At 41.1% G+C, this 22,874-nt stretch overlaps 2 protein-coding genes across 6 annotated transcripts in view; one reads left to right on the forward strand and one right to left on the reverse strand.

Annotated features, from left to right (window-relative positions):
- The window catches only part of cers1 (ceramide synthase 1), a 31,035-nt gene extending 21,788 nt beyond the window's left edge, over window positions 1-9,247 (forward strand). Inside the window, exons 4-8 of the mRNA XM_069699093.1 lie at window positions 1,151-1,331; window positions 1,638-1,799; window positions 2,019-2,166; window positions 2,297-2,457; window positions 4,901-9,247. Coding sequence (XP_069555194.1) covers window positions 1,151-1,331; window positions 1,638-1,799; window positions 2,019-2,166; window positions 2,297-2,457; window positions 4,901-4,943 — 695 coding nt within the window. The 3' untranslated portion in view covers window positions 4,944-9,247. The remainder of the gene's footprint in view (window positions 1-1,150; window positions 1,332-1,637; window positions 1,800-2,018; window positions 2,167-2,296; window positions 2,458-4,900) is intronic.
- Window positions 9,008-21,738, reverse strand: ncln (nicalin). Of its 5 annotated transcripts, XM_069699089.1 has the most exons (16): window positions 21,685-21,738; window positions 21,215-21,562; window positions 20,312-20,502; window positions 19,100-19,244; window positions 18,923-19,017; window positions 16,160-16,240; window positions 15,332-15,435; window positions 14,393-14,481; window positions 14,003-14,142; window positions 13,359-13,585; window positions 12,924-13,012; window positions 12,787-12,833; window positions 12,445-12,608; window positions 12,131-12,184; window positions 11,810-11,888; window positions 9,008-11,170 (listed from the first exon to the last, which is right to left on the reverse strand). In XM_069699089.1, the coding sequence occupies exons 2-16, from the start codon at window positions 21,387-21,389 to the stop codon at window positions 11,108-11,110; spliced, it is 1,743 nt and encodes a 580-aa protein (XP_069555190.1). In that variant the 5' UTR covers window positions 21,390-21,562; window positions 21,685-21,738; the 3' UTR covers window positions 9,008-11,107. The 5 variants fall into 5 exon arrangements, with proteins under 5 accessions (XP_069555190.1, XP_069555191.1, XP_069555189.1 ...); XM_069699090.1 differs by lacking the exon at window positions 21,685-21,738 and having other exon boundaries at window positions 12,445-12,605; window positions 21,215-21,684; XM_069699088.1 differs by lacking the exon at window positions 21,685-21,738 and having other exon boundaries at window positions 21,215-21,684.
- Between the last annotated feature and the right edge of the window lie 1,136 nt (window positions 21,739-22,874).

Here is a 22,874-nt window from a genome sequence, read left to right on the forward strand (position 1 = left end):
TATGATACAGTTGCCTCCCCCCATGTTACCTTGCGAGCAGTTATGTAAGATCCTCATTTACAAACAAGAAATGAGATAACAAAAAGAAACATAATATACCTCTCTACATGTATTTTAATAATACAAAACCTTTCATTTTGACTCTGCATCTGGATCAAAAAGTATCCATTGATAGTCAATCATTTTCTAATAAGAGCCATAATTTTTGCATACTGCATACTTTACATGGAGGACTTGTGCAGTTTTATGTGAGTTAAGTGTCATGTTGCTGCCACCTGTAGACAGAATATCATTACATGTACGGTGTGTTTATGTGAAATAAGTCATGGCTACAATATATAGTAAAACAGTGTGGCATAATCATGCACACATTTCATGTATCAACTTTGGTGAAAAGGAAAAAAAAAGATTGATGGGAAAAAAAAATGGAAAGATTTTCAGTTTACAATTCATGAACTAAATGAAAGTGCTGTGTCAGGAGCTGTCTCCAAAACTAATACCATTCTTGACCTAAGGCCTACGTTGTCCTCAAATTTGTATGAAATCTTGCAATTTTGTTTTGGGACGTTATGTTTCCAAAAACAGGATCCTTGGGGTGTCGGTCGTTCGGAAACATGTGACACAAAACTCACTGACAACAAAGCAGTAACAAAAGGGCCCTTTTGGGTTCCGGAAAGGAGGCTGCGGGAGTAGAAGTCCCCACCGGCTCCCACTAAGTCTGTAAAATTGGACCCAAACAAACAAAATCCAAGTTGGGAATCACTGGGAAGAGGAACAGAATATGAATTTGAAGTGGGATGAAGGTTGCAATAAAGAAAAAGAAAAAAAGCATCAACACTTCAAACACATATGAAACCAGACATTGTACTAAAGGTGTTGTAGACACACAAACTGAAGACCAAACCAACCTCTTTATAAAGCCTCCCAGCCCGGCTGGTTACCACAAGGTGAGGGGAAGATCACAGGTGCAACAAATTGCTCCTGATGAGCCACGGTGAGTGAGCCCGTAACCTCTGATCATAACAACATGATACTAACAAACACGGAAAGAAAGAGGACCACCGCAGTCGACAGTATGTGATCTTATGCAACCAGGATAAAACATGTCATCATTCATCCCCCACCCTCATCATTTGACCTCTTCCTCCAGACTGGAAGAGTGGCATGTTAGTGCCTACAGACATCGCCATAGCCTACCTGATCCAGGGCAGCTTCTATGGACACTCCATCTATGCCACTGTGTACATGGACGCATGGAGGAAGGACTCTGCTGTCATGGTGGTGCACCACATCATCACGCTGGCACTCATCTGCTTCTCCTACGCCTTCAGGTATTCTCATCACACTAACAAAAATGCACTTTTAAGCAGGTATTCAGCTCAATAGTCACGACAAGACAGCAGACGCACAGCCGCATAAAAGAGCATGGATACAATTAAATACAAGTAAAATGCAAATTAAGTAAAAAAAAAAACCCGATTGCTACACCTGGTAACGGAGACAGAAACATGACTTCAAAATCATGCATCATATTTGATCCATCTTTTGCTCTCGGTACTTGTCTGTACAATATCCTGTAGGGCTATATCTGTACTAGATATAAGTAGAAACTGTACCGTGTGTTGTCTGCCGTTCAGATACCACAACGTGGGGATTCTGGTGTTATTCCTGCACGACATCAATGACATCCAGCTGGAGTTCACCAAGCTCAACATCTACCTGAAGTCCAGAGGAGGAGGCTATTATCTGCTCAACGACGTGCTGTCCAACATGGGCTCTGTCAGCTTCAGCATCACCTGGTGAGATTTTACACACACAAACACACACACACACACACACACACACACACACACACACACACACACACACACACACACACACACACACACACACACACACACACACACAGTCCAATGTTTTGTAGTCTTGACAGTTTCATTGGTTTTGTGTCTGAATACACTGAATAAATGTTCATTTCTATTCCTGGTGTTTCTTGTCTTCCCGTCTTCATCTCTCAGGTTCTGGTTCCGTCTCTACTGGTTCCCTCTCAAAGTGCTGTATGCCACGTGTGTGTCCAGCCTCCAGTCGGTCCCCAACATCCCCTTCTACTTCTTCTTCAACGCTCTTCTCTTCGCCCTGCTGCTCATGAACATCTACTGGTTCCTGGTGAGGACGCGATGTTTTTTTTTTTATTCATTCAAAATCCAGAAAGCATTTATAGTCCATTGAAAACTGTCACAACATATGTCTTAATCTGATCTCTCTGCTTCCTGTCTCCGTCCCGTCTTTTGTGCAGTTCATTGTGGTTTTCGTGGTGAAGGTGCTAAAGATGAAGGAGGTGAACGATGTCAGGGAGTACGAGGACGAGGACAGCAGCAAGGCGGCTGCGAACCTGCTCAGAGAGTCTCAGGCAGAAAACAAGGATGATGATGCTGGACATCACAACTCTGCCCAGGGGTGAGCAGCACCCTCACACCCCGTCTTCTCTTTCAGTCCACATCTGAAGGTGGAAAATTAACGACCATCAGCTGCTGGCAGATTTTTTTTTTCCACGTTAATATATTGTGAGTTTTAAGACATATTGTTATGGAGAGCATGAACTACAGTGAAGAGCGGGCCTCTTTCAGTCTTACAGGTTTTACACCCAGAGCACCACCTAATGCTGACGCTACAAGACAGAGATCTAGGCTTCACTGATATATTTTTTTTATTATTATTTATTATATAAAGAAACATATGATAAAGTGTATTTAAAGTACATGAATACACATCAGCCGTACGCATTTGTAATATGCTGAGTATTGTGAACAAAGAATACTGAGCCAGGCTCTGCTCTGTGAGGCTGTACGTAAGCACTGTACGTATAGCTTTGAGCTCAAGGCTGGAGCCAGCATGTCAACATGCTCGCGACGGCGACGGCACCTTCGTGAGGTTCAGCAGGAAGAATGTTTACCATGTTTACCATCTTAGTTAAGCATGGTAGCATGCCAACAGTTGCTAATTAGCAACGAACACATAGTGCTGCTGAGGCTGATGGGAGTTGCTGGCATGACCAAGAAAAAAAACACTTTCTTATAAATATGGCCAAAAAAAACGTGAATCATTTAGTCAGCTCGGACGCTGTAGATTTAAAAAGGATAATAAACAACAGCCTTATCAACATTAAAATATGCTATTTACCTTTAAAAAACAAAAAACAAACATTCAAAATCATTTCAATGGCACGCTGACTTGTTATAGTAAGAATGGATCCTCTTTGCGCTTTGGTTTATCGGGTACGATCGATTGCTAAATCCAAGTTTTGTAAGATTTATTTATCTGACTAATTATGTCAGCATCCCATGTATTCGTATTTGTTATGAGTGCAAATCACTGTTGCAGGTTTGTATTTAAATTATAATTTTTTTTTGTATGTGCTTCATCCTCTAACGGGCTACGCACATACTCATGGAACTGGAGTTACGCCCTGTAACTACTATTTTTGTGTGATTTAACTTGTGTCCTGGGAGGCTGCTGTTGCTGCTGCTCAGAAAAAGTTAGTCTTGGTTTAATATATTGTACAATTGCATACAAAGTGAAGCTAGGTTGACACAGTAGCCAATCAAACTCTTACACTTTTATTCTTGTTGTCAACCACATTCTGCACTATATTTAAGTTGGAATCACTTCCCACTGGAGTGATATAAGCTCAAATACATCCTTGACAACATGAAACTGTGATTTCTATGGGAAATTGTGGTATTTGGATTGCATGGTGCCACTGGTACGACTTAAAGCCGCTGGTTTTTTTTTTTAGACATAAGCAAGTAACTGATAACATTTTTACAGCACAACCAGGGAACATTGAATATATATCTGTTGCTGTCGTGCCAAATTGTTATAGATGCAAAAATAAAAGTGAATTTTTAACATTTTAATTCTTTTTTTTTTTTACATTATATGTAGGTATGTTTAGCTTTTTAGCTCTACGCTTTAGGTAACAAACAAAAGTCTAAGCTAAGTGGTTTTCTAGTTCACGGCTGAAGACGCTGGAGCGTTAATCACGATCTCATTCACTATTGTATTTCTTTTGTTTTGCAGAAAAAGCCTAGTCAGCTTTGGTTGATAAATATTGTGTGTTTAATCACAATTGTAGTGCCTGTGTCATGTCAGTAAAATTTCACAACTTATTTAAGCAGTTACAGTAATAATTATTTTCCTCTACAAGAGGAAAGTGACTTGAATAATCTACAGATTTACACTGTGGAGTGACTATATTACACAGTACAGAGGTCATTTCTAATGTGTCTGTCAGTCGTCAGCACTTTGTCAGAGTGAGCTTCGAACAAGAAAACGCTCTGATTTAAATCAAAGTGCATCTGTTTGTGCTCTTATCTGAACGTATGGATTCATCTGTCTTTATCTGAGGAGCTGCCTCGTGGCTGATTGCCATGTGCATCCCTATCATCGGCTGCCAGTTATCATGGTAGCCTTTGACCACGGCAGCTCAGAGGACTCCGATACTGCTGTTGTCTTCTTCACTCAGCCTCCCTTATTGTCACACAAAAAAACTGCCTAAAACTGCCTTGTTTGTGATTGTAATTCAAAGATTTCATAATTGAAGTCAGTACAGAGTCTGTTCTAGCCTGCACTTCCTCCTCTCCTGAAGGCAGGTGTAGCTGCACAGGGAGCAGATCTCCCACTGAGCTTGTGTAAGCAGCAGCACTCAGATGGGATCAAACAGCCCGGGAACATATGGAGATTATGTGGCGCTCCTTATCTGTGTGGCCTTGAACATGCCTGATATCCTAGGTGCCCGCTAATGCCTCACATCTGCTGATCGCCACAGCTGACAACCCTCTTCTCACCCTCTCATGCCCTTCTCTTTCCTCTCTCTTGTGTCTCCCTTTTCTTTTTGCAGGAAGCACGTGCAGAACGGGATCACTAAGGAGAAGCATCTATAACGAGCTCTCCGTCGCCACCACCTGGCACTGGGCTACAAGTACACGCGAGACAAGACGCCCTCCTTGGAAAGCTCATGCTCAGAGCGTGGTTGAAGGGAAGAGCGTCACAAAAACAAAACGAAGGAAAACACCATGTTAGGCTGCGAGCGATGAGTTTTTATTCTTATTTGTTTTATTAGAACATTTCATTTCCACACTGTCATTTTCACTTGTTTTATTAGAGCACTGTGAATGTTATTGCAGCCGACCTTTTTGTCTTACTGTTGTTAACTTTACATTTTATAGACTCCGTAGAAACAAACCAGTTTGAGTGTGAGTGTGACTGGGACTGTACAGCAGTAGTACAGGGTGTCATAGTCATTACATCACCCTTAACGGCGCCGCAACATGCAGACAAGGAACAATTTAGGCCTGTAATGGTTCTATAGACACGTAGAGCTGTAGTAACCTTTAGTAACCTGGCAAACAAGCAATATGCTAGTTCTGTCGGGGTGACATGTCTCCTCATAAATTCCTCTCCCTCCTTCCCCTGTCTTCAAACTCCATCCATCCTTTTTGGCTTAAAATATGAGGATAAAAAAAAAAAAAGTAAAAAAGAAAATCATCATTCAGTGATGCAGGAGAGCCGGCCTGGCACTGTTTGGTGCTGCTTCACCACATGTTTTGATTTTCATATTATTGCACAAGTCAGTAGTGGACCGTGCAGCTCTGGCCCCCCGGCGTCCATTAGTTTGAATTAAAAAGCCAGGTAGGTGTGTGTGTGTGTGTGTGTGTGTGTGTGCGTGTGTGTGTGTGTGTGTGTGTGTGTGTGTGTGTGTGTGTTTCGGGACATGAAGTGTACGGATGTAGCCGAGTCTTTTAAAGTCAAAAAACATTTCAACTCTCAGTTTGTCTCTTGTACTGACGGTCAAAAGACATTGGGAATATTCACTTGGCATTCCTGTGTGTAAAAAGCTTTTCTTTTCTTTTTTCCTTCCTGTCGCTACTCAATGTGTGTTGCAAAGCATCTGTTGCTGCACTGACATGAAGGCATACAAGCTGATTGCTGGTTTAATGACAGCAAATAGCTAGAATTGATTGACTGGGTTTCAGTGTCATCCTCATGATTTTGTTTGTTTGTTAAGGACATAGATCTGAATCATATTTATAACCGGGTCACAGGTGGTGGCGGCTGTTGGTTTCACAGAAAAATTGGAGCAATAGCCCAGAACTTGTGTAAAGATAAAAATCAGTATGATAGAAACACTATGTATGCACATTATGGTAATCAGGAATGCATGACATTGGAATGACTTTGGAAATATGCTATGAAATTGTCAAAAATCCTCTAGCTATGTAATCATCATGTCTATTAATGTTTCATCTGATCTTGTTTGAAGCAGCGCTGACCACTGAACACACAATGTGATGAATATAATGTGTGGCAGACCTTCCTGTGCCATTAAATGTGGGTCTTCTAGACACTGCAGCTCACAAAAGAGCCTCAGACACACATTTAGAGACAGGAACGAATGAAATTTATCACATTAATTCCACCTTTGTGAGGGTTTTTATTCTATTTGAATCTTAATTTGAACACATCAAATCAAACTACAGTGGTCTGACCTCGCTGGTTCACTGTGTGTGTGGAAACAATGGTAACAACTGCTGCACCTGTAGAAAAGAAGGGATATTTCTAATCATTTTACCTTTTCGATCAAATTCAAGCTTTTGTTTCGATGAACAGCATGCTTGTGCTGCTGGAGCAGGCCGCAGATGTCGTCTGTCCATAGGAGTTTTTGTTTTGTCTGTCTTCCACAGTCCCCGAATTTTAACATTCGGGGCGGATAGTTAAAAGTAACTTTTAATTTGACATGAAACTATCCCTATTATTGTTGTAGTTCAGGTTATACTTGTTGATTTCTTTTCTTCTTTTTTGGGGGGGAAGAATTGCTGCTGTTATTTTTCTTGTGAGAGCACTGTTTGTATTCCAGATGTATTGTTGTTTTTCTGCTGTGTGCGAGTTGATGATAGTCTGCTCAGATATTTTTCAGGGACCAGTGAGTCGTTTTCTTCACCGTCATCACAAACATCTGGATTTTAGTCTCTGATCTCTTTCTTTTTAATTTGAACGCTGGCTCACACTCATTTTTTACTGTCGTCATCACGCGTGTACTGTAGGTAACACGGTTTATTCAACATATTGCTTCCCTCCTGTTCAACTGTGAGACTAGATTATCCATCGTTTCCTGGTATTGTTGTTATATGAGGACAGTGAAGTTTGCAGCAAACCCACAAAGACCTGTTATCTGGATTAGGTGTGAGTCCTCCCTTAGGTCTGACATGGTACAGAAAGCTTTCTCCCGCTACAAACAGTGCTCTGACGAGTAACTACAACTCGGGCTGGGCAACATCATTCTGTAAACCACGAGACAATATACATTTCCTATACTGTTTACAACGTGGTTTCTATCATTTTTAACAGCTCAGGTTGTATTCAGCTTCTATGGGCAATGTTTTTGATCAATAAACTGTTTAACGGCACCATTTAAAGAATACTTTTAATTTAGAGTACTTTTTCCAAGTATTGACACTGCTGGATTACCCCAAAACAAGCATTCATGATTGGTTATTTTGCCCAATTTCTCAATTAATTTTCAATTTCAATTAAAAGTTCAAATTAGCAGCACTGACTTTATTAGAAAAACATTCACTATATGTGCCCATGATTGGAATTGACCCTTTAATTCAATTGACTTTCATGAAAATTGGAAATATAAAATTATCTGTATCATGATGGTAGAGTTTGATCCACATTTCCAACCCGACCACTTCTAAGATGATTGAACTATCCAAAGTGGAAGGAAAAACATTTTCGTGTTTTTTTTTTTTTTGTATAGATTTGATTTGGCTTACTCTTACATTTGATACAACAGTGGCTTACAGTTGAGATCATTTTTGGTTAAAGTCGTCGGAAGCATGTCACGTGTGAAGCTCAGTTCAGTCAGACTACTCACCTTTACTGAATTATGTAAATGTGTGGAGTTGACATTTGGCTCTCACCTCGTCACTCCTGAATAAAGTACACTGAGCTCAAAACTGAGAAAATCAGAGCGTGAGGATAAAAAGTGTCTAGAAAGGTATCAGCATAATTGGCAGGAACACTTTATTACAAAGGCTGCAGTGGATTTGTGTTGCAGTGAGTGGAGTATAAACTCCCCATTTCCATATATTAAGATCAGCAAAATAAAGTGACTGGTGTCTGGTAAAAGACCACTTTACTGCTAAAGCTGTGGAGGATTAACCATACTGTTAGAGCTGCGGTCGTTTTGTGTTGAAATATGCTACATAACAGACCCTGTCAAATAATTTGAGGACTATTGATTAAAAGCAGGAAGAATGACAGGGCTAAAGGCTGCAGTGGATTTATCTGGAAATATTCAGTCTTATACATCGATGTCTAGACCGCACAGTAGTCATTTCAAAACACAAAGGTCAGAAGAGAAAAGGTCGGGCAGTGACAGTAATGAAAGAAGAATTGTGGTTTCCAGTATGAAGCGCGAGTCATCTTTCTGAACTGACTCTCAGTTTCTGCTCCATCATGACCCAAAGTATCTTCATTCATGCTTTGATTGTGCCAAAATGTCCACCCAAACCATGAGGCAAGTGTTTGTGGGAGCTGTTGATGAGTGAAGAGGTGAGCTGGCAGAGTGTGGCAGGCAGAAAAGCCCTGCAGGTATTTCTTATACATTGCACTGTAATTTATTAGTATTATTTTTATTCTACGAGATCAAAATTTAAAAAAAGGGAGAATTTGGGAATTTTTATGACTACAACTGAAGGATCATAAACTAAATCTCTAATTTAAAGCATGTTTTACTGATTTTTGGACCATTGATACACACTGTAAACTACACAAATTACCCTGAGTTTTTCAAACTGAATTTGACCACTTTCTAAAATACTTGATAAAGACGCGTACTTGCTCTTTTGTAATACAATTTTAATACCATTTCAGCCAATGTTATCGTTTCATTTTTTTCTCAAAATAAAACATGTCAGTAAACAAGACACGTTCTAAGTGATTTTTTTTTTTTTTGTCATTTATTTATTTAAATCACAACCGATATCATTTTCATTGCAAAGATCAAGTGTCGTGGATGAAACACAGTTCAGAGCAGAGGAGAGTTCATTTCAGTGCACAAATGAAAACAAATAAATTAAAGGTCATATGTACCACACAGTGATTTCCCTCGTGTTGGTAATCTAAAAAAAAAAAATCCTGTCATTGTTACCATGGTGACTGCAGGTGTGGGGGGGGGGAGTGGAGAGAGGTCACAGGTCATGCATTGAAACATGGAAAACAAATAAACACCATTCAGCCACAAGAAAAGGTGAAGGCAGCACAGAAGTATTCATTTTACACACCAATATTTAATGAAAAGTACTATTCTAAGTGTGTTTAAGATCTTTTTTTCCCATAAATGTTCAACCTTGTGTGTTACTGCCCATTTCAAGACATCCAGTGTTTAAATACTGCATTGCTGCTTTGACCAAAATCTTACCAAGGCTATAAAAATGTCTGATTTTGCTTGTCAACAAAAGGTCTCACTCGTAACATGTTAGTGCTGATAAAATGGAGTGAAGGGGGCGTTTTATCTGCTCCAGATCTGTTGGCAAAGGACCAAACACCAAACACAAATGTGTTCTGATTAGGTAAGAAAACGTGTTCGTTGCAGTGACCTTTTGTAACGAGGCCTCAGACGAGGAGACCCAGCACTACTTGTTTTGTTTTTTTCTCAATTCAGGATTTACAAAAGAAAAGACTTGATCGGTAAAAATGAGACACAGCAAGTCACACAACCCTCGACTGCAGAAAGAAGTGACACGAAAAGCAAGAAGGAAAACGCAGGGGCGAAAATTTCTATCATAATACACCTACATTAAATGGGGCGATTCACACGTTAATATCTTCTGGCGAGGAATTTTCTATCATTCGTTTCTTTTAATAAAATTCTCTACCAAGGCAATGGCATTAAGAATATCTAAACTCTACTTCACATTTCAGTTCAACATCTCGTCTTTTCCGTAAACAGTATTTGTGTTCAAGGAGTCTGTGTCACTGTGTTTGAAGGAAAAGTTCAGGTTTTTTTCAGGTCTTTTTCAACACAATAGACACATGCAGATATGTAATCTGAAAAAGGGATTGATCTTTCCTCCTGTCCGAACAAGTACTCAATGTACTTTATTTTCTGTGTTCCAGTAAATAGAAATTGAGTGTATGATTAGTGTTTCTCACTATTTTCTGACATTTAGTGATAAACTGAATAACTGAAAAGGGACTCTTAATATTAGTAATGAAAATAATTGTTAAACGCAACCTTAGAGAAATTAAAGACAAAAATCAGTCATCTCTGTGCAAAAATGCATTCTTAAGTTTATCTGAAGCCGATGAGAGCTTTCAGCAATATAAGTTATTAAAGTCAATCGTCAAAGATGCATTTCTTAAATTTTAAAACTGTTTTCATGGACAGTGTTTCCTGCTGTGGGGGAAGGATGGTCACAGAGGAAATATCAAACCAAACAGGGTGAAAGAACATTTTCAATGATCAATGAAGTCTTTCAGAATACAAGAGGGCAGGTGAGACGTGCCAAAGAAGACTTGAAGAGTGTGAACCCATCCTGTGACAAGAAGGTTGGTGAACGCATTCTAACAAAAACAAATTGTGGGCTCTACTCTGTGTGGTCGGTTTCTCCCTGTAGCTGCCTGAGACCACACACGGCAACAGTTTGGCTCGTAAAGTACACCGAGAGGAGCGATGAAGAGTGATCAGTACAGCATGTGGACCTGTGAGGTGCGGACAGATGATTAGCATCCCTCATGAGGGCTAAATCATGAAATATCTCCAACACAAGGGACTTAGACCAATGACAAAACATCTGCGTGAAAGATGATTCCTGATTATTGTGGTCCATGAGACCCGATGGATCGAGTTGGCAGCACGACAGGATCTGACATCATAGTTTGTGCATCAGGATGAAGAAATGGAAGTGATTCTGCTGGTTTGAAAACCACCATGAGAGGAGCAGCCCGGTCTAGCTTCTGCAATTTGACTGGCTAGAGTTTATTGATCTGAGGAAAAGGGTACAGTAGGGCCTGGAAAAAAAAAAAGGTGTTGTGCACCTTAGTGGGCCTTGGCCTTGGGCTGGGTGATTCTACGGACAACACTGTACAGGACTCCGAAGTTCTGTGAAGAAACCACAAGAGAAGAGACCGGTGACGAGTTTGGCACATGATATTGATTATGTTTTTTGACAAAAATGGGAATTCGTTTAAGACCAATTTCAGTCATTTGTAGAGCCTGATTGATATACGAGCTGATATTGGCCTATCATAAATATATCAGTATCTATGAATCTGTTGACCGATATGGAAACTATATTTTACAGAACATAATGCAGAAAAAGAGGCTCGGGGTGGATTAGAAACTGTTTTAAATGTTTTTGGTTTTTTTAGTTATTAATAACCATTAAATTCCCAGTGACGTTTACTGGTTCGGAGCATCAGTGTGGACAGTAAAATGTAAAACATCCTGTCTCCTTGACATGTCTTTGTCCAAGTGTGAAAAGTATTTGACAACCACATCGGAGGGATCATTCCAAAAACGTGTCTGCACATGTCTTTGCCGTGTTTTATTTCATTTTCCTGCAAACATGCGTCATCGGTGCGTAGTCCCATGACATGCTGGCTCACGATGTCTTGTGTAAAAGCTAGATTTGCCTCGGTGATAGAAACGCTGCCGGCTTAACTGCAGAACAACAACGCCCCCAATTCTGTGTTGGTACCTTTTGTACAGAACAGCGAGGCGGAACAACTGGTGACTTACCTGGATAGCCAGATACATCAACCCTAAGTAGGCTGCGATGCAGACTGCCAGCAGCAGGTCAAAGATCGCCGGCTTCACTCTGAGAGGAAGAGGAAAACACCAGATAAAGAGAAGAGGCCACACGAGGGATTTCAAAAGGAGAGGCAGTCAAGCATGACCTTTGACACGACACGTTTCATAAGGGAAGTTTTAATGTTTCAATTTGATCTCTTTTTTTTTTTCCAACCAAAGTCTGAAAAAATGAACTCTGGAAAAATGAAACCAGAAAAGTGAGCTGCAGCGCTTTTACAAAGCTACAATAAATCGGTGAAGAATCCTCACCTGTAAGCATTCATGGTCTGCTTCAGCTGGTCGTAGAACACAAACTCTGGATCCCTGAAGACAAAGTTAAAAAAAAACGGTCACTTTGACATTGTGACAATTAAACCAGATCAGAATATAGAACACATATTACAACTCTGATTTCAGGAAATATACTGGATCAAATCCTGTGACAATATATTTTTAGTAAGTAACGTCACAGCCGATGCGACAGCCAGGTTTCTTCCTCTTTATTGCTTCAAGACGGATTTGACTACAAGATGTTCACATAAAAAAACGTCTGTGTTTTCTGCTTGTCTTCACCCTTTCTTTACCTTTTGTCAGCTTTGACGTAGTGCCTCTTCACGTCCTTGAGGTAGCGTCCGAGGTGATATTCCAGCGTGGACACCACGCTGCTGTCTTTGTCCACCAGCTGAGCAGCTCGGGGCTGCGCTGTGAGCCAGTCCACCACCGCTGACAACTGTTCCTCCTGCACCTGCTGACATGAGCCACAAATTAAATCACAATAGAGACACACGAGCACACGAGAGTCCGCAAAGGATCAATTTAGAGTGTTTCTTTACTGCCAAATGACTACTAAGGATTAAACCTGTGTCACTCAGTTTGTATGAATGAGGTATGAGATTGAAGGTAGAAGGTGAGTTTAAGTGACGTACCATTTGTTCCGTGAATATCTGCAGGTCTCCAGGTGCCCCCTTCGAAGCCAGAAGAACGAAAAGATCCACATTATTTGCAGGATATAGGCAAAACGTCTAGAATTTCCCCGCGATGCACAATTTCCTCATTCCGTTTACCTTTTCAGTGAGGTTATAAATGACTCTGGCGAGCGCCTCTGCCACTACCTTGGTGTTCCTGCCGAGCTTCTTCACATCTACATGAGGCCTGCGAGACACAAACACAAGTTTGCAAAAAGTTAGCGTAAAGGAAACACTGAGAGATCAGAGGAGAGAAAGCAGAAACCCTGCGCTGCAAAGGAGCGAGAGGTGAGAGAGAGGTGAGAGATTTCGGTTTCACAGAGAACGTTTGAGAAAAGAAGACGGGATAAATGATTTACTGACAGAAAGACAGACAGCTCGAGGAGGTGAAACTACCACAATGACCGATGGTGTAAAAATGGAAATGAAACAATTATGACATGAAAGACCACGACTGTCTGCTTGGAATGGAAACTTCTTTTTTTGGGGGGGGTGATTTGAGACTTTTGAGAGACTTGCAGTAATGAACCCACCCAGCAGGGGGCTCTCCCGCTCCGTGGCGAGAGATGGGGGACACTGACTGCACGTCCATGATGCTGGAGCGCTGAGCCAGGCGGTGCGAAGGCAGATGCGACAGAGTGAAGGCCGGCAGGCGGCGGATCCCGAAGCGCTCGTGCTCCCAGGCCAGCATGTCGTCGGCCAGGTTGATTTTCTTGTGGACCATGGAGAACTTGACCTCCGGGTACTGACTTGTAACCACCTGGGAGGGAACATCCACATTTATAGCATCAATACATGCTCCAGTTGTAATCGTTTATAGCGGGGAGGAGGGGAAAATCTGTAGGAAATTGACAACAAATATATTCTTACAAGAGTATTTTTTATTTCTATACTTGAAACTCTGCATACATCAGTTGGTATTTCTAATGAAAACTCACAAATGAACTCAGCAGCATATGTGCTCTGGTTTCAAACTCACATGATGCGACTCATTAATAAAATAAATTGTTGCTGCCATGTTAAAGGGGATATGCTGATTTTACACACCCATTTACATGTATATGTGTATACATGTGTATGTAGGTTATGGGATGAGTACAATGCATGCCATTAACAGAAGAGTCTATTTTGACCCGTTTTGTCAGTAATTTATAGAATCAAGTGTCTGAGTTTTTACCATCTCCAGTTCTTTGAGCAGAGAATACTGAGGGGTTCCCTCTTTAGGAGGTTTGGACACGTGGAGGTGCATAGAGTCTCCGTTCCCCAAAGTGTCCAGACACAACACGAAGGCGACATTGTCCTGCAGCAGACTGGAGTCTATTCAGGAAGAACAAAATACATTCATAAATATGGAAGATATACAAAAGTCACGTAACAGCATGTAGTAAAGTTACTGCTTATGTTCAAGTGAGAGGGCACGGTGATCGACTCTGTTCTGGTTTGGCTGCAAATGATATTCTCTAATCAGATGTTGAGGATTGTATTATTATTGGAACAATGAACCAAATCCAGCTGCTGAATACTTCTGATCTCTCTGTAGGTTGTGTGCGAGATGACTGAACTGTACCCGTGTGGTCCAGATTGTCCTCCAGCCATCGTTTGGTTCCCTGGTAGTTAAACTTTCCTCCACCGGATACAAAGAACAGCAGGTTGTACCTGAACACACAACACCAAATCAGACATGAGAAATCTACAGGAGAATGATGCGAGTGATAAAGGTGTGTGCGCGATATAGGATATGTAGACAGCTGTCAACTGGAGAAAATAAATCGCAGAGTGTTTTCTAAAATGATGGAGCTGTTAAGTGAGTAGTGCCGACAGCACATTTACAGTAATGTGTACTTTCAAACAAGTGATTCCTTCCAATCAGCTCATTAAGTACATTCCGACATGAGGATGAGTCTGCGTCATATTACTCACTGGTCTGAGTGTTTAACGCAGTCAGATGTGATTCTTATTGCTGACCAAGTGCACAGATAATTCAATATAGTTCTCAAAAAGCCTTCACAGCAGGACACTAACCATAACAAATGAGACGGACATAAGAAATAGAATTTGGCTTATGTTCACATGAACAACTGAGGTCAGCAATCAATACCGCCTCTACCGATTCGTCATATATACAGTGCATAAAGTGAGTAGAGCAGGGAGCTTCAGTGAAGGGTCTACATAAACATGGATGTGTATAAAATATAATAAATGATCATTTCTATGTTGATAAAACCTACCAAAAAAAAAAACAACCTCTCAGGTGTGTTGATATCTGAGCTAAGAAGATAAACATGATCACAAACCTGTCTAATGTGAAAATAGATAGATATTTTGACTTGTCATAACACCATGACAGTGAGCGTGGCTGCAAAATAACACAAGCATGAAAACAATTTACCGAAGAGGAAAGCAGTTGTCTTTAACGTTATCAGCTACTATCAGCTATCAGTTCATTTCCTGCTATGAAGAGCCAAAATGTCCGGTGTGAAAAATGTCTACAGGCGTCACTACTCACGCAGCGTGTGTCCTCTTGTAGGTGTAGAGTTTGGAGAAGAGGCGAGCCAGCTCTAGCAGCATGGATACTCCACTCCCGTTTGAGTCCGCTCCGTATGACAGCCACTGGACACAACAACACACACAGTCTGATTACTTCACTCTCTCGTTTTACTGGCAGCTATGTGGAATTTAATGTCTTATTTCCTGAACTATTACAGGATACAGGGTTCCCACTCAAGTCAAATGTCAAATTCCCTGAATTTCACTGACTAGAAGGCTGAATTTCCACGACCTTTAATGAACTGAAAAACTTTTCTGTCATCTTACTCTTAACACTCAGTCTTTGAAGTCATCGCTTTGTGGCCAAAGCTGTTGAAATTTACATGACACGCATTCGTGGAGTGTTTGCCTTTGTTAGCAGGTACAAGAAAAAGCATCTTCACGAAGTTATTGCCAGTTGTTGATGAGCAGAAAGAGGATAAAACACCTCGAGAAATACGGAAAATAAAGTAATCAAAAACATTATGTTTGGATAAATGGCAACTAAAATGTAAACATGCTACAAATGAATTTCCCTGATCGTCCATGACTTGGCCCAAACAATGATCAAATCCTCCCTGACCTCCCATATCAGGAGAAGAGTTTTTAAAATGACATGATATTCCAGAAATTCAATGACCAGTGGAAACCGAGAGGATTAAGTATGAGTTTTATGCGTCAATACATTATCCCACTTAACTAAATCATGTGGATATTTGCTGGCAAAATATTTTTGCTGCTAATCTCTCAATGTTGTGAAGATGTCAGAAATGATGAAGACAGAAAAAAAAAGAATCGGCGAACATACTGGAGCAACACCAAAGGAGTCATAGTGAGCCACCATAACAATCGTGGGCAGGTCCTCTCCTCCGACTCCAGCCAGACGACCCTGGTGAACAAAACAAAGAACATCAAACTATCAGCAATTACAAAAAAATAAAGAAAGTGGAAACAAAATCTCTGCAGCTTCAGATTCCGCTAACGGTAACGCCACCTCTGTGCCAGTCTGCTAAACCTCTGCGGTCTGACTGAACCACTTTTTACTTCTGGTTTTTTTTACACAAAACTCAGATTATGAAGTTCTGAAGTAAAATCACAATCCTGCCTTGTTTTGAAGCATTTCTGACTGATGGTTTGATTCGCACTTCCCCTCATCAAGATCCTTTTAGGAGCATTTCGTCTTTAACGCACTCCGTAACACTTTGCAGCTACACACACAATTACAGTTTGAATAGAAAATAACGTTGAGCACAAAGTAATTTAAAGCCCATCAGGCTGTCATGCTACAGTGTGTTTAAATGTCTGTATCCATAAGCACTAAAATATGTGTAGTCTAAACGTAAACATCAAAATGCACATAATTACACTGTAATTCATGGAAATCATTTCTGTGTAAGAACACAAACACCCCGGATGAAGTTGAAGTAATCCCTAATGCTCAAATCCTCAGTGTCCAGCCAACACACAAGTTTTTGTTCAGGAATTTAAGCCCACCCACATATTAAGAAAAATGCAGGCTGGGCACTCAGAGGCAGCACACTGAGCGGTAAAACTAATAACACAAGATCGACTGTCACAGCTTCAGGGACCAAGACGTTCTCTCTGTCCACCTCGGAAGCGGAGACACAGTTATTTTATGAATCTCTCTTCTCTTGTCAGCAGGTTCTTCTGAAGTATTAGTACATTGTTGGGCCTCAAGGTTTTGTTATAACCTCCTTTTAGCGACAGGTTAGAGTCCACAGCTACACAGTGAAGTGAATTAAGTACTATATCCTCAATGAGTAAACATGTAATCGTCATTTCATTTTTTTTTTTTTTTTTTTTAGTTGATCTCAATCTGTTTTACCTTACAAGGCTCTGGGCTCACAAGATCATGAGATAACAGGAGAATCTATCCTGTCAGGGTTCAAGTTATGCGTTTCTCACAGTGGTGAGGAACAACTAGCAGCTACGAGGGAGGTTTAGATGTGACGACATGCCAAATAATTATCCTCAGGTAGATCCACAGCGGCCTTTTGTTGTGTTTCCTCTTCAGCACACTCGTACTACGTCATATGGTTAATCGATCTGATTGGTTGATGTTCGCTCACGACATATGGCGATAGACAGACAGTTAATCCAATCACCTGCAATGTCTTTTTTTTTTTTTTTTAAATGAGTGCCCGTGTTAATGTAACATCATCCCGTATCCCTCTTTCCAGAGCTTCTGAGGGTATTTGACAGTAAATTGGGGCGACTTGATAGCCGAGTGGTTATAGTGAATACCACGAGTTCAAATACTCTGAGCAGTGAGTGCCCGGTTTGACTTCTGTCTGGCCTCACCTTGGCTACATGTCACTCCACTGCTCTAATTCCCTTCATTTCCTGTCTATCTCCACTGTCACTATTAAATTAAAGATAAATAAATTATCTTAACATTGCTTGTGCATTCTTTTTACCATTTGAAGTTGGTTCTTCCCAAAACGTTTTTAAAATGCCACAAACTGAATGAATAATAAAAATAGAAGATCCAGTGGAGCTCAGTAGGCAGAGTGAGACAGTGAGACAGTCCTTTGAGGAGTGAGACAGTCCTCTGAGGAGTAAGACAGCGAGACAGCCCTCTGAGGAGTAAGACAGCAAGACAGTCCTCTGAGGAGTAAGACAGCGAGACAGCCCTCTGAGGAGTAAAACAGCAAGACAGTCCTGAGGAGTAAGACAGTGAGACAGTCCTCTGAGGAGTAAGACAGCGAGACAGTGCTCTGAGGAGTAAAACAGTGAGACAGTCCTCTGCGGGGGGCAGAGTGTTCAGAGACCGACAAACCTCTGTGTCTTTTATATGTTAGGTATATTTTAATTTCACTGTTTTTTTTACTGATATCATCCAACAACAGGGACTGATTGATGCACTAAAGCATTGCACTTGTTGCTTACTTAAAAGATCTGACAGTAAACCTACTTCTCGCATTGAATTATGATTTTATATTTATTTCTTATTTCCTCTTTAGTCCGTTTGACACCTCCAGGGCTGCAGGTGAAATGATAAGACGAAAACGTTCATATAAGTCATGAGAATACATCTAATAATACATTATTTTTCTGAAATATCCTCATGTAATAATTCAGATTTCCCTGTGCGTGTTATGGTAAGGTGATATTATAGGCGAAGTCTTTCAACTTCAATTTTTTTTTTGCTCACCCTTTCATCATTCAGCAGCTGCAGCTCTGCTGCTTTCAGTCTGGATTATGTGTGTAACTTCATTCCAGTTTTATTAATTTATAGTTTGCACCTTGTTTATAAAATATGTGGCTCTGCTGTCAGTACACTTGTCCATGTTTGTGATTGGTCAGATGCTCAAACACCTCCTCCTTTATGTGAACGCGCTCAGAGCCAACAGCCTGAGCTAACGGAGAAAGCTGAGAACCACCGTCGTAGTACCGATTATCTGACTGCGTGTTTCCGCTTTGTTGAGCCAGCTCAGGCAAAGAAAGCCTGGGTATGTTGAACTTGCTTCGTAGTACTAATCTGGTCTATGTGTGTCAGCCAGCTCATTCAGTCACAGGTCTATTCAGATTCAGATTATAGCTCACTCACCTCTAAACTGGTGATGGCCCAGTCACTGATGGCTTTGCTCTGAGCTCCACTGGTCACCATCTGAAAGCCGTTGGCTGTGGCCGTGTGCAGCAGGACTATAGAAGACACACACAATACCACAGTCACAAATGTTGTTTAAATACGCTGATTGATCATCACACGTGCCTCAGTCTCTACCTTCAGCTGCCGATAAGGAGCCCTGTGAGGAGGAGGAGGTCAGTGTTTGAGTGTAGATGGACAGCAGCTCATCGTCCTCCATGGCAAAGTAGACGGGGACGATGGTCTCGGTGGCCAACATCTCCGGCTCTAACTCCATGAACTGCTGCAGAGGGTAAAGAGTGGGGGAAAAGCAGGTTTATTAAGAAAAGACACTCAAACTGAAAGTGGAAATATAATGCAAGCGCCTCATCACTACATTTAGAGCTTCGCAATTATGGCCAAAATGATAATCACCATTATGTTCATCAATATTACCATTATTCATCGATTTCAGGGAAATAATATTTTCATTGCATTTTCACGTTATTGAACAAAGCACTGCTTTCACTTCCATGTTGTGCTACATTCTTACCGGTGTAATTTTTGCATCAAAGTAAGACAGTGAATGATGATCTTTTTGAGGGACTAACAATTTGACCTCCGCTCCAGAAATATTATTCTTGTTTTGCAGGTCTGTTCTCTGCTGAACATTACTCCTCTTCAGGCTGCCGCTGCAGAGTGTGCACGTACGACAGCCCTCAAAAGAGCAGTCAAAACATCTCGACTGTGCCTTGGTGGATTGCTGACTCTTAATTTAGGAAACACTTTGATTTGATATGCAGCAGATAACACGTTTTAAGCGTGAATATTGTGGTCAATTCCACTAACTGTGCAGCCCTGTTTGTGTTGTGAGAGGAGTGTCAGTGATGGCAGGAAGCAACGGGAGACAAACTGCTTTACAAAGTAATCCAGTTTTTCTAGAAGAAAATCTGCCTCTACAATAAGTCACCAAAACATCAAATGCCAACTGCTGCTGCTTTCCAGAAGATTCCCACTCATAAAGCGGGAGGTTTAATGAGTCGCAACGTGTACAACATGACAATATTCAATCTCTGTAACAGGTTACAAACATGACAAATTCATGGTTTTGTCACAATTCTGCCCCTGAATGCTTTACTTTGCTTTAGAGTCACACTAAATGTGATCAAGCTGAATGAAAATCTTTACGTGTTTCACAGGAAACCCGAACTACCAAGTATATTACAAAAAAAAAAAAAAAAGATTTTTGGAGTTGGGAGGGAAACAGCTCACTAATTGATTCCCAAAGCAATGTCTGCGCTGGGACAGGTGAAGGACTAAAACCGGGACGCGGTCAAGACCGTGATTTGTGGCAGTAAAGTGTGTTATTACCTGAACTATGTCTTGCGGCATAGCAGACATGTTCTTGGGCAGGATGATGACCACGGCTCCCGCTGACTGACGCAGGGCTTTCTGGTACTTGTCATACGAGAAGTCCGCCAGCCGCATGATGACACAGCGACGACTTAGTACCTCGGCCTCCACAGTGCGGGCCTCCGTGTTCAGGATGGCATTCCTGGTACCTGAGGACACAACACACACACACAGGTTGTCAATTCTGATGCAGCGCTGGGAAAACAGCATTGGATGTGTTGAACTGGCATTTATCAAACGCTACGAAGCTGCAGGACAAAGACTATAAGAGGAGGCTTTAGATTGGGGATCTATTTGTCTGGTATCTTCCATTGATTTCAGTCTAACAGCTGTGACATGGACACTGGGGGAAGAAAACACCAAACTGTGAACACACTGTACCCCATTAGAAGTTGTTTCCCTTTGTCACACTGTGTGGATGAAGGGTAATGCTGTATTGTACCCAGTCTTTCTTCAATGTATAAAAGGAGGATCTTGAATGGCATCATTGTGGAGGGGAAAGGTCCTGCCTGTCCCGTTTAACTCACCTTTACATTGTCTAGTGTTGCTAAGCCAATAAATAATGAACACTGACAGTCATGACGAAGGATCCGTCATAAAGGGACACACTTTTTGTTTTGTTTTTGTACTGCACTCTGGTTTCATGACTTAATGAGTGGTTTGGTTGCAGGAACTGAAGCTGTCTCGCTGCTGCCCACAAGCCAAGCTTAGCAACATTAGCAGCTAACTAGCCAGCTAGCCGCTGCACGCTGTCATTGAAACGTCACTTCAGGTGAGTTCACACCTGCTGGAAACGACGGCGAGGCTCAGTGGGAGTTTGCAGCTCAGAGATCGAGGTCATTGACGGATCGCACGTCTTACCGTACGGCTGTCCCTGCAGGTCGTACTGCTGCATGCGGTACACCGTGAACTCGTGCGCCGCCTCGGCCGGCAGCGGCGACACCAGGATCAGCACGGCGGGGATAAACACGATGAAGGTGAGGGGGAACGAAGACTTGAACATGTTGTCGAACACTTCACTGGCCTCCTCAAACATGGTGTCGGTTGTATTGAGCGCAGAGCTGCAGACAAAACGAGTCGTCGAGCTGTCACCCTCCTTTTTAAAAAAAATTTTTTTTAGCAACTGACAGCCGTTGAGCTAGGTGGCCAAACCGAACCGCAGCGACATTGTGATCAGGCGGAAAACTTGGGACGAGCCGCCTCTCTGGACTTGGGACGACAACAAATGAAATAACACTGTTAGTTTATGAATGTGGACTTCGAGGTGCGCAGTGGACTGGAAGGCGTGTGTTTATTTAGAATATTCATGCGATAAACAAAATATTTCCTACCGAGTTGAGTTGAGGGTCCTTCAGGGATCCTCTCGGACCGCTATAAACTAACAGGCGTGGATTATTTAGTGACGGTAGGTGGCGCTGTGCACCACAGGAACCTGGAACCGGGAATAACGCGAAGAAGAAGGAGGATTTATAAGTGGTTGATGTTTACAATGACGGTTTAGACATTTTACATACAGTCTGGTTCAAAGCAGACATTTATAATTGTCCTTTCGTGTAAACCCATCACTTACCTTCAGACAGCCATATATACTGTGGCCAGGAGTCCTCCTGCAGCTTTTTGTCTGGTTTTAGTTGGAGAAATTGCCAACCACAAGGCTTAATCCTAATCTTTTTGTTCATATCCAGATGCTTGATTTGAGCAAAAAAAACAACAAAAAAACAACAACAAAGGCACACACACAAAAAAAGATTTTGCCGAGTGAAATCTATAATACAATCCCACTTTTATTATATATATATATATATATATATATCCATTTACTATATTAACATTTATATATTAAAAAGGGCTCTGCTGTCCTGTCCTTTATCTGTGTCCCTCTATTGTTCACCACAGGATCTTGCATCAAAATGTAAGTTTCTCATTACCCTGGAGGACTACTTCCACCCCTGATCATCCAATCTGATACAAATGCTTGTATCAGATTGGATGATTCAGCCTAACTTTGATCTGTGTATTAACTATTGCCATATGTCAATTATGTGTACATTTGTGACCTAAATGGTTTTTAGTATTTATATTTAAAGAAAAAAAAACTCAAATTCTCTTCCTGTAAAATGTTCAAAACATTTTTGCTGACTCATTTTGCACTTGGTTGCACATACATAAACATCCAATCAAATGAAATCACCCCAGTGTCACAAGTAGCTTTGTATATATATATATATATATATATATATATATATATATTTTTTTTTTTTTTTTTTTAAACAGAGCGAGATATCTAAAAGTCTCTTCACACTGGAAGACTAAACAGTTTATAGTCGTGTGTAAATATCAAACAGGTGTAGGGATTTGAAATCAGAGAACTTGGCCTGATTTTAGTGATAGAGGAAAAGTAATGGTACATTTTGACCAAAGGTTTATATCATAAAAAAAAACCAGTCATAAAAATGTAAAAGCTTGAGTCCAGAAGGGAAGAGCTGAAAACTATATTCTCTCTCTCCCCTCCATCTCTCGC

The sequence above is a fragment of the Brachyistius frenatus genome, unplaced genomic scaffold (assembly GCF_029030835.1).
Source record: "Brachyistius frenatus isolate BFR_SWC_R1_liver_20210118 unplaced genomic scaffold, ASM2903083v1 Contig_29, whole genome shotgun sequence".
Taxonomy (NCBI): Eukaryota; Metazoa; Chordata; class Actinopteri; family Embiotocidae; genus Brachyistius; species Brachyistius frenatus.